The following is a 12,149-nucleotide window of genomic DNA, read 5'->3' on the forward strand; positions in this document are numbered from 1 at the left end:
AAGCAAGGTTCCGGGGGGGCAGAATGATTAATAGATCTTCGTCATGACAAAGAGTGAACGGATATATTTTAAATATTTAAAGCCCAACCACAGAAACAACAGACAGAAAATGTTTTTTTGGTCTTTTTTTCTCGTGAGTCTTTAGTTGGCCTTCAACAACACTTAAAATAATAATTTAAAAATGATAATACAGTTGAGTCTTTAATGCTGATCAACGCAGTGAAATAGTTATCCACCAAGGGGAAGTAGACAGGTATCAGAACGTTTTTATTAACAGGTAATGTAAAAAGTCTCAAATAGTGTCCATAACGTAATAAAGGGTTAAAAGTAGCACAAGTTGCTGCTGTTAATACAGAACGATGAACCTTCACACATACCTTTTATAATCTTATGTTTACTCATAATTTCAATCATATCAACATATAGAACAAAACTATGACTTTTTATTCTCTTTACAATGATCTACAAACATATTGCAGTTTGCCCATTTCTGTTCTGGAAGCAAACCTATTTTTAGTATTGATTCAGCTGTACTTTCTTTAGGCTCATCAAGCCTGAACATGTCTGTTTCTATGTGACAGTAAGAGATGAAGTCTCCACTTTTAGATTGCTCTAGTTTTTCACTTGAGTGCAGCCACAACAAATTGTTTATTCATGGGACTTTGTCGTCTCAGCTTTCATTTAGATGCTGGGCTACAGAACACCCACCATACCGCATTTAGAATAATTGTGTTTATTCACACACTGAATTAGGAAAGTAATGACAACAGGCTGTAAAGTTCTCAGGGCATTTATTTACAGTAAAAACAAGCAAGAACAAAACATTCATTTCATTGTAAATCCTGCTGACTATGAACTATTTTCCTCAATAGCTATACTTACACCGTCAGTGTGACATAAGGCAACTGAAATGATCAGCCGGACTCACTGTGAGATTTTCCCTTTTACAGTCAAGTCTGAATAGCTTTGAAAATATTCTTTAAAAAAAAACAATCTCCTGAAAATAATATTGAAAACTAAGGGTACAAGAATAAAATAACAGTAATAATTAAATTGGCAGTTATCTCAAGATGTTTCCCTGTTTTATTTAAACTCAATGGCCTATGCATTGTATACTATTTACTCCAACTAAATATCTATTTACAAAATCAGTAGTCATGTTTAGAGTCATTTACTCACTTTAAAAGCAAATAAATATTCACTGTTTTGTAATATTTGCATTGTAATTTTACTGCACTGAACAAGATCTGACCCCTGAAATAGAGCTTTACAGGCGACATTATAGTGTACGGCAAAGCAACACATACAATACAAGCATTATGACGAGATGCTGAGTGGAGAGGTACAGTATAACAGATATTTGCCACAAATGCCACTTCAACAGGAATGAAACCAATAAATAAAAACACATATAAGAGAAAACACAAATCCAGCTGGGAACAAAATAAGACTGGTCTACGTGCAAACAGACGAGACAGACAAAGCAGTTATTTCATTGAGTGATGGAAATATCCATAGATCAGCAGACTATACCAACAGTAATGAAGTATAGTTGATTTATGCCACCATTTTTTAGATTACTGAGCTTTAGATAATTCCTAATACATTTGTTTTATACTTTAATGCTTCTGTCCCATATTTAGCTGCAGAACAAGCGCTAAAAGTGAGGTAAAATAAAGCTGAACCATTAAGGCCATTTCTTTTAAGGCCATTTTACATTTCTGTCTTTACAATAGCCGGCAATGTTAAGTTTGAAAACAAAGCGTGTAGAGAAATAACTAGAAAACAAAGAGTTTAACTGTTTTGCAGCAGCAATATTGTCCTTCATTTCGGATTTTACCCACCAAACGGTCACATTTCACGGATTTTTATAAATATGCTAATCTGATTCTCAATATGTAGTTACATATATGCTACAGATCTTAACGAAGGCAATGGTTTGCTTAATTTAGTCAAATCATTCAGTCAACTATCTTTACTTTTTTCTGTATAGCCAGCACCCCTTGACTTCAAAAACACATCTAAACAAAAGCAGTACCCATTACAAATAAAATAATTGCATTTGCGGATCAAATGTGCAATTTAGAAAAAAAGTTCAGGTAGAAAAACAGTCAGCGAGGCAACAGATGTAGGCAAAGGTAAAGAAAAGTATGGAAGGAAACAAAGTTGTGCAAAAGCTGGCCCCTCTTTGTGCTTCACCCAGTCTAGTGTCTTCCAGGTTCCCGGCCTCCCTGAGCAGGCGACTGGCCAGGCTTCTTCTTCTACTGTTTCTCTGCTTTCTCATCTTCATCTTCCTTCTCATGACCAGTCATGGCAAGCACCTGCAAGTTTCTCATCTCCCAGGAGTGTGACTTATGGGATTACTTTGGGAATAAGAAATTTGTCTGGTTAAAACTCAAACACATGAATGGTAAATATGTGTCCAATATTTCCTGCCCATGTGACCGTGAGTGCATAAAAAGTAAAGTCTAACCTGAGGATGGACATCCAGGATAAAAACCACTTGGATGGAGCTAGCAGTTCTGCAGAGATGGGAAAAATGTTTAAACTAAAATATACTGTGCATTCAAAGATAAAAAAGGAGGATTAAGTTGACTCACTGATGAGGACTGATGGTCATGTGATCGTTCCAGTTTGATACGGACGTCAGTTGATTTTCCTCGATCAGGTTTTCCAGACCCTGAAGGACAAGTGTTTAATCAGGCACATGTTCACTAAAGCTTGTCTCAGAAAGCAGTTCATTTTATCCAAAGATATATAAGGATAGAAGCTGTTTGGGTTTATTAAAAGACAAAAAGAAAGAAATGTGGTTGCAAAATATTCTCATTTGCTAGTTTCACTCCATCACTTTGCAAACAGAACCACTTAATACGGTGGTATGAGAACTCGCTAAAGCACTTAATGAAAAGTCACATCATGTCAACTCAAGTAATCTTTTACCATCTGCAATATTAGCATCATATTTCCTCCTCAAAAAAAATTTTGATCCACCAAAAGTAAATGAAATCCACTATTTTCCTTGCACGGCATTACTGCAGCAGTTTCAAGGAAATTTGTTGAGGTTATTTGTTTGCGCTGAAGCCAGCTCACTTCCTCATTACGATGATTAATCTAAAATCTGTGCAGGTTTTTTGTCACTGTGGCAAAACAACAGAGATACCACTAAAATATGATGCTGTTTTTGTATTTCACAGACAAAATATCTGTCACTGCACTGTTCACTTTGTTTATTCCACATCAAACTCTCAGCTCACTGCTGATTGGCTTTCGCCGGAGCTGAGAGTGACATGAGTTTTTCTAAGTAGCCAACAGAATATAATATTCCTGTGTTTTCTGTCATTTTTTTCATGATCAGAAAAGTAAACACAGCATTGAAACTAGCTACTTACAATTGTGCTCATATGTATTCATCCCCTTTCATAAAAGAAAAGGCTGAATTTACAACAGTCACACAAATAACTGGAGACTTAAAAAAAGGAACAATAACTAAAGATTTGCAAAAATATAATTTAGTAATATAAGACACTGTTTTTTCATGTAATCGAGTTGAAAAAAGAAAAAAACAAAGAAATGGTCCTGGACAAATTAGAGCACTTTTCTGTTGAATAGTGGGACAAAATACCTGTCAACAGGTGCAGAAGTATGACTGAGAAGAACAGAAAACACCTGACTGGAGCAGAAACATTAAAGGATTGTTCAACAAAATATTAGTTTATGAGTGATGTAATATGTAATAAATTATCTTATTTGTTTGCTTTTTTTAAAAAATATTTCTATTGAACCAGAATTAGAAAATAATGTCATGATTTTCATAAAAGTTTCATTTATTATTACTTTAGTCAATTTCAGCTTATTTTACATGCAGCTGCTTTTTTCCTTCTTTAATGAAAGGGTATGAATAAATATGAACACAACTGTATAAGATGGAATTATCTTTTATTCACCTCGAGAGATACATTAACTATGATGTTTTGTGTGGTTTAGATTTGTAATATTTTTGTCTGGTTTGTCCACTGCTCTCACCCGGGGAGCTGCCACGGCTGTTGGTACTAGTGCAGCTGATGCTGTCATCAAGCCAAGTGCTGTAGGTGAGGGAGTCTCGCTTGTGAGGTGTCCCTGCTGAAGACAGGCTCTCCTGGGGAGTGTAGAGGAGGCACGGGGAGTCATGCACATGACACATGCAGGTATCTGACAGCTTGAACACACCTGCCTTCCTTTGTCATAACATTTAGTCCACAAATGCTGATTTCCACTCACCATGCCAGTGTCATAGTCCTCTGCTGCCTCTGTCTCGTTCTCTTCTACCACACTGGCAAAGCTGCTGGCGTTTGAGGACGATCGGGAGAGGTCGTGACCCTCTGGAATGGATGGGGTTCTGCCACTAAGATAAGAGCTACACCCTGGGTTACCACGCTCCAGCACAGCCAAATCAATTTTTATCTTACAGGACACAAAGATACACCTCACTGCTGAAGGGGACGATTAAATCAGCTCTTACATAAGACGGAGGACGATGTGTCAAATCCTATGATAAATATCTATGTGATATGGTGGTAAGCTATCAATCATACACACCTGTTCTTTGTAGTTGTGAGTACCTCTGGAGAGCTCTGATCTGAGTTGTCAGATCTGGGGTCCTGAGAAGCATGGCCACTGTCAGGAGTCTTCTGAGTGTTTGGAGATGTTTCTCTGCTGCTGCAGGAATCATATAAAGCAACAAAAGGCCTACTGATTTAAGTTATTATTTATAGATCTATGAAAATTAGAGTTTAAGTGCACGCAGGAGTCTCCTTTTACCTCTTCTCCTGGACTTCTTGAATGTTTTCAATACCGATGGCACTGCTCCGCCTGGAGCTGAAGGGACCAGACTTTTTCCTGGTGGGGCTTTTTCCCGGGATTATCAAAGACTGCCAGGGAAAGTGGAAAAGCAATCAGAGCCAGAGTCCAAATATCTTTCGAGTTAAATCAGGTCATCTCAAGAGCTCATCAGTCTGATTATTAATTAATCACTGGAGCAGTCAAAGACTACTTTGACCCACAATTTAACTTATTGAATTCTCTGGAAAAATGCCTCTCAAAAACATGTCGTCCCAAATTTCCAGCCTGATGTGTAATTCTGTTCCCTTCTTTTTGTTACTTTTATGAGAGGAAAAATCTAAAATATGCCTTTAGAAGGTTAATGACAAGCACCGGTGACAGCAGAGAACAGTGAAGCGGGAGATGAAAGCTGGGTTTAAAGGCTGCACAGCCTGCCACTAAATATGCTTTCTCAGCAACTGCTTTGTTCATTCAATCTCCCTTTAAAGCTCTCAAATTAAGAACTTGAAAAAGCCTTTGATTTAATGTGGCTTCAAAGAGCAGGAGGATGATTTTCTTTTTATAATTTCCCTGAGACTGAGTTATTAACTCATGAATATTCAGTTTTTCCAAACAAACAGAGAATCGGGCATAGTAGAATTAAAGCACAGTTGTAATGAAAGACAACAAAAAGTTAACATTAACTGCGATAAAGCAGAAAAAAACATTAAAAATAGAAAAGAGCCCGCAGCATTAGCTTGAAGGGAATCAAGTGTTGCAACTCAAATTTAGACGTTTCTTTTATAAGACATGCTAAAAGGTTTCTAACTAGAAATCTGTGTCAAATTCAACAGTTTGGACTCACTAAAGTAACTAATTCACTTGGAAATATAAAGAATATTTATGTTCATCACAAAGTGTAATAAGATAAATCCTGCCTGTAGTGTACACATATAATATGCACTGATGTTTACAGATAAACCTTGTTAGGTCATGATGCAGTGGAGCCATGCAGACAAACACAAAGCAAAAAAAAAGGGAAAGCAAGAAGTTGGAGGGTAGTTAGAATAAGACATGAACCTCTTCTACTGTTCCTATCCCTATGGCACTGCCTCGGCGTCCATATTTACTGGGACTTTTGCCTGGGACAAGCAATGACTGAGCCAGACAGGAAGAGAGAAAGCAGAAAAGAGAGAGGGACAGAGACAAATGGAGAGATACAGACAGAATAAGAAACAGGGAGATAGAAAGAGTGGAAACGATGGATGATAAGAGAGAGGGGAGAGAAAGAAAACATGATATTTTTACAAATATATATGAGACTATACATGCATAAGTCATGTAAGTCAAACAAAATACAAAGCAGGTTAAGTGGAGAATACAAATGAAGACTGGTTGGCTCCATGGGTGCAACACAGGCAGCTGAATGGGAGAGAGAAGTGATGAACCAGTCATGTAAGTCATATGCCTGTGAGGGAGAGGATGAAGAAGAGTTAAACAGAGGAGGACATACAGTATTGGGTAAAAGTTTAGGCTGGTGTGGAAACATGTTGCAAAGTAAGAATGCTTTCAAAAAGCAGTGTGAACATTTTGTTAACTGCTAAGTCCAATTCAGGGTCACAGAAGCTAGAGTTTATCCCAGCAATCCCTGGGAAAGAGGCTGGTACATCCTGAACAGGTCGCCTGTCCATCACAGAGACACAAACAAGCGTTCACACTGACTCTTAGAGACCATTTACAGAAACCAAAGCGCAACTGAACATGCATGCCTTTGGGTGGTGGGAGGAAGCCAGAGCACCTGAGACAACCCACTCATACACATGCAAACTCCACACAGAGAGGTTTAAACATCCTCCCAGAGCTGAGTTCCAACCAGCAACCTTCTTGCTGAGACACCACAGTACTAACCACGACACCACCATGCAGCCCCTCAATGTGAACTAGCAGAAGCTAAATCCAAATATTTGGTGTGACCATACTTTGCCTTTGCACCTGCATCACTTCTTCTGGACACACTTGCATGGAGTTTTTTTTTTAGGATTCACCAGTTACGCCAAACAGGTGTTAATGATGCTCATTTTCACATGTAAGCAGAAACAGTCATAAACACAGACATAAACAGTGAGGCAGAGATTTCAGAGGAGACTGTGGGGAGAAGATGTGCTGTTTAAACTTTTTTTTTTTTAAAAAGTTGCAAAAAAATGCAACATCCGGGATGGAGATGCAGTGTTGAGACAAAGAAACGTGCTGGTTTCCCTTTAAAACCAGAAGATGCACAGTCGTGCCTCTGAGCTGACAGAATCCTGTGACTTGGATGAACTCACATATTCTCCAGAGAAGTCTGGTCAGAAGCGGCCTTTATGGAAAAACTGTGGCCAGAAACTGATACCTCTGACATGGAAACAAGACTTAACTGTGCAGAAAAATGACAGTACCTGCTCTGGATTGATAAACCAAAATAAATATTTGGGGTAGTTTGTGTGCTGAAGGGGTGGAGAGTGGTGCTGTGATGAGTGTCTGCAGGCAACAATGAAGCATGGTAGGGGTTCCTTGGAAGTTTGGGGTAGCATTTCTGCTTATGGAGGTGGATTTGGTTAAGATTCACTGTTTCCACCACACGGAGAAATATCAGCAAAAACGTATCCATCATGCAACACCAAATAGGGAGACATCTGATTGGCCCTAAATTTATTCTGCAGCAGTGAAACAATCTCAATCATACTTTGATTGTATGGTTAATAAATAGCAGGAGTCCTAAAAGTCATGACATGACCCCCACTGAGCTCTGATCAGAAGAGATGGAAGAGTCAGTCTACATCTAAGATGCTGGACAAAACCTACCTGCAGAGTTCCTTCAAAAACAAGTGCAGTCAGAGGAATTTGTCACACCAAGTATTAACTTGATTCACATTTTGACTTCTCGAGGGTAATTTTGCATTTTCTTAAATGGAAAATAAAGTTTAACTTATACTGCTAAAAGAATTCCTACTTTGCAACATAAACTAGTGCACAGTCCTACATAGCCAGATATGCATTAAGTGTCAGGACAAGGCAGTGTCGCAGTTTTTACTCAGTAATAATGTGCATTATTATTAAAAAAAAAGGAAAGAAAATAGTTTTACCATGTTAAACATTTTTAACATGTTTACCATTGTTAAAAATGTTCAATTTTGACTTTTTGTCTTTTTATTTACCTCTCGCAGAAAATAAATATAAAGTGCAAATTCCTGCAATCTCCCATAATACACCATATCTCCATACAGTATAGCAGAGGACACATGTTCAAAGCTAATGTTGAATTAAGACCTACCTGCAGTTTAGGAGTTTAGGTTTAATTTTCATTAGATTTTAGATTTACATGTGTTATAGTGGACTTCATGCATAATTTTATAAATATAAAAAATAAAAAAATTAAAAAAAACAAATTCAAAATTCATGTGATCATCAATCAAACTCTGCATGCTTTATCTGACATGCACATAAACACACACCGAACAAACTCAGCACTCAGAATGTATGAACAGTACAGATGCATTAGGATTTAAATGATCTGAAGAGAAGTTTAAAAATAAAGAAGCTTAATTCCAGGAACACCGCCTTCATTTCCAGTATGCACTTAATCGATCTTGCAGACAGTTTAAAAATCCGCCGTTTTCAGCGTGTCAGGCTCAACACCCAAGCCTGCACTAATTGCTCCCCTTGGCTGCGAGTGTGGCACATCTCTGTGAGAAGTTAGTGCAGCAGGCAAAGTGAGGAAGAGGGGGTTAACGCTATTAGAGCCGCTGAGGGAGGCAGAAGCTCGCCTTACTTAAGACCAGGAGGAGCGGGACTGTACTTACAATCCCTGGGAATTTAGGGCTCTCTGCGGGGCTGTGGTTAAAGGTGTTGCTCAGGCTAGTGGAGAATGTGTACGGCCTCTTGAAACTTAGCCCCATGGCATCCATAGAGTGGCTCCTACTGCGGATCACCCGCTACAAAAAGAGATGAGGAGGAGGAGATACATTCAGATGGCGCTGACTCTTGTGACCTCGCCGTATCGCTGTGCAGCATTGCAGGCTGAGAGGAGCCTCGGGGCTGTCCCTTAACGCTGACCACTACAGGCAGAGAGCGCTGGTCTGATGCTAATCCTCACAGAAAAGGAAGCCACAGAGACGCTGTTTAGCTTCAATGCCTGGGGGGGGTTTAGATGAGTCATTATGTTTAGGTAGGTGGGAAGAGACGAGAGAGGAAGTAGATGGGCCAAGTGGCTTGCACATGTGTCAAACCACACTCAATTTAAACAAAGCCAGGCTTAAATCCCAGTGCACCTTTTTGTGTGTCACAAAGTAGAGAAGCAGAAGGATGTGATGGGGAGAGAAATCCATCCTTTCCCTCTGACACTAAGAAATAGAGATAACAAAATCATAGAGAAATGTGAGCACTGGCACAGCAGCATGCAGAGAGCGCAGCATCATGCCACATCTACGATGCATGAGGAGGAAAAGCAGCAGAGCTTCTCTCATTCAGGTTTAATACACGCTGAAGGATAAAGCTCTTACAGCCCAAGCAAGAACAATCCTGAAACACTGCCAGAGAGAAGTCAAAAGAAACATCTGACAGCCAATATAAAACAGCATTAGTTGATGTTGCTTCTGCACTGTTTCCGGTTTATCACACTCATCCTCACAATCTTATAACCGTTTAAAGGTAACAGTATGAATAATTTGTCATTTTTGGAAATTCGCTTGCAGTCAATCTTAATTTTTTGCGGAGAGTTGGATAAGAAAATCAATATCACTTTCAAATCTGTCTGCTGCAAAATTAGAGCCAGCAGCATGTTGCCTTAGCTTGGCGGAGACTGGAAACAAGGGGCTGTCTGAAAGAAACAAAATCCAGTGGCGCCTCCAAATGCTGCAAATCAATACAATATAAAGGGCACAAATGAGTGCTTCTATAGGGAGTATTTTCTGAAGAAACTGTCTCAGTCAGAGTCAGGTTTGCCTTTTCCCCTGTTGTCCAGTCTATACGAAGCAAAACGCAACGTGAATTGAAAATTGCATAAACTTTCAAGCAGAACTTGACTTCTCACGGCTTTTTCTTTCAGAAAGTTCCAGGAAGTCCGGGTCGATGCCGCCAGCCTCTGAACATGAGTCTCCAGTTACCTTAAAGGACTCAAAGAAACCCCCTCCTCCTGCACTTCCATTTTCCAGTTTGTCTTCCTCTCCACCAACACCCATTATGGCCTGGCTGTTCACATAGAGCTCCTCATAAAGGGTCTCTAGCAAAGCCGATCTGGTACGTTCCTTTAACACACACACAAACAACACAATGTAAATTATTTTTTCAACAGTTTTTTATCACTTTGGCCAAACATGCAAAGTTGCAGGAATGTTTTAAATGATGTTCTGCAACTTACCTCCAATTTGGCAAATTTTTCAGCTTTGTAGCAAGCATACTCTGCATTGATTAGCTTTGTAAAAAGGAATTCATGGAATTCAGGGCCCTAGAAAAAGAGACGCAGAAACAACGGATCCAGGTGGATGATGAAAGATAAGGGGAATACGGCATGAGGATTCTGAAGGCGTAGAAAGGTTCTTACCTTTGTAAAGACAGCAGGATTTGGGAGGGCAGGACCGAAGAAAGGAACATCATCCCTTGCTGTCACTGACACCTAGGGAGTAAGATTATATGTGCACGACTATCTGCACAGGAAACAACAGAAATTCTGCAGAAAACAATGAAAAGATGAAGAATTATGTTACCTTGTAGAGAACATTGCTAGAGCAGGGGTTGACTACTTGGACCACAATGTAGGCATGAAGAAAGTTTGATGCAATCATGTCCGGTACAAACGGAGTATTTTCTTCTTGGAATAGAATGGCCACAATATCATTCCCTATGTGCCTTTTTCTCTGCAGCTGCAACACACCAGCCCCATGACAGGTCAATAATTAGATTTCTGGGCTAAATCATGTAAAATGTTCTGCATATATGAGAATAATCCCCAAATCAAAGAAGAATGATGACAAGTAGCCTATGTATGTATGTATGTATTTGATCAAATTTCTAATCCTATCAAGCTATCTGCTGATTTTAGCAGAAAATTACTTACATTAATTACAAGAATTATGTTTCAATCCAAAAAAACCTCACCTCACATGAATTAAAATGTATTAATTAAGCCAAAGACAATGAATCAATCACAAGCAATAAGTGTCAATGTATATAGGTATAATTATATTTTTAATGAAAATTATAATGTTTTAGCATTAATTTTCAATCATACTGAATGCAGAAAAAATAAACCATACATGTTAAATACTAATAAATACTAAAAAAAATAAACAAACAAATAAAGAAATACAAATAAGACTTTATGCATCATTCCTCTTTCTCATTGCATGTACATTTGTTAATTACCACTAGGGGGTGCTGTATCCTTATTGTTTGTTATCAACCAAAACAAACGATGCCAGGTCAAAGTATCCCATTTATAATATATAACACTCTACTGAGCGAATACAGTGTGTCTGTGCAAATCATAGTAGCAAATGGTGTGTGAACTTGCACTTATCAGTGTTTGTGTAAATAAATGGAAAGAACAGGAGAAGGACCTAGCTGTAAAAGCCATGTAGGACTTCTGTGCACAAGGACAGATCCTGAGCCACAGGCTTCAACTAGTTAATTATCTGCTGCTTTTTCCTCCCCGTTTGGGACAACAGAAATGTACATGCGTTGTGTGATAATATGATACCCAGAGGGAACTTGTCTGACTGTTGGCTGTGAATTATCAGAGGTGTGTTAGTCTGGTTTTGTATTAAATTACCTGCTGGGTGTCCCCCTCTGTGTAGGGCAGCTTCGTGGACACATGGAACATGACCTCTTTGTTGCGGTAGTTGCAGTAGACGGATTCTGTGCCAGTCTGCCCATGAGTCACATCTAACCCTCCGCGGAAACTGCGAGCATACACAACCATGTCTAACAGGATATTCTACCATCACTGCTCAAGCAAGACTGTCATTCCTAGAGCACGCTTGATACCATGTAACTTTCAGTTTGCGTTGCAATTTCTAAATTTATGGAGTGGTACATTTTTCCATGTTTGAAACAGTTATGAGATCTTTACCCTTTAAAGTTGTGGAGTTCAATTTTCTCTCCCAGAAACTCCAGGAATTCTACAAAAGCAGGACTCTCTTTGCTGTTGCCAAACAGCTCTTCCTCTGACGTCTGAAAAAAAAAAAAAAATCAAAGCATGAGCACTTACAAGATTAAATTGCTCAGAATGATTTGGATGTTTACTGTCCAGCTGAATAATATCTTGTTAGACAATATTTCATTGAAAAAAAAAACAAAATAAAATAGATCAACCTTTC

At 38.8% G+C, this 12,149-nt stretch overlaps 1 protein-coding gene across 1 annotated transcript in view; it reads right to left on the reverse strand.

The window, feature by feature from the left end:
• Positions 1 to 2,272: 2,272 nt before the first annotated feature.
• LOC306754777 (rap1 GTPase-activating protein 1-like) overlaps positions 2,273 to 12,149 on the reverse strand; it is a 47,773-nt gene continuing 37,896 nt past the window's right edge. The window contains exons 12-25 of the mRNA XM_079238858.1: positions 11,903 to 12,003; positions 11,603 to 11,732; positions 10,539 to 10,694; positions 10,376 to 10,447; positions 10,193 to 10,279; positions 9,939 to 10,079; positions 8,637 to 8,768; positions 4,798 to 4,907; positions 4,576 to 4,695; positions 4,258 to 4,393; positions 4,024 to 4,135; positions 2,601 to 2,680; positions 2,474 to 2,522; positions 2,273 to 2,363 (exon numbers count right to left, since the gene is read on the reverse strand). Coding sequence (XP_079094984.1) covers positions 2,514 to 2,522; positions 2,601 to 2,680; positions 4,024 to 4,135; positions 4,258 to 4,393; positions 4,576 to 4,695; positions 4,798 to 4,907; positions 8,637 to 8,768; positions 9,939 to 10,079; positions 10,193 to 10,279; positions 10,376 to 10,447; positions 10,539 to 10,694; positions 11,603 to 11,732; positions 11,903 to 12,003 — 1,386 coding nt within the window. The 3' untranslated portion in view covers positions 2,273 to 2,363; positions 2,474 to 2,513. The remainder of the gene's footprint in view (positions 2,364 to 2,473; positions 2,523 to 2,600; positions 2,681 to 4,023; positions 4,136 to 4,257; positions 4,394 to 4,575; positions 4,696 to 4,797; positions 4,908 to 8,636; positions 8,769 to 9,938; positions 10,080 to 10,192; positions 10,280 to 10,375; positions 10,448 to 10,538; positions 10,695 to 11,602; positions 11,733 to 11,902; positions 12,004 to 12,149) is intronic.

This window comes from Telmatherina bonti (assembly GCF_933228915.1).
Source record: "Telmatherina bonti genome assembly, chromosome: 4".
Lineage (NCBI taxonomy): Eukaryota > Metazoa > Chordata > Actinopteri > Atheriniformes > Telmatherinidae > Telmatherina > Telmatherina bonti.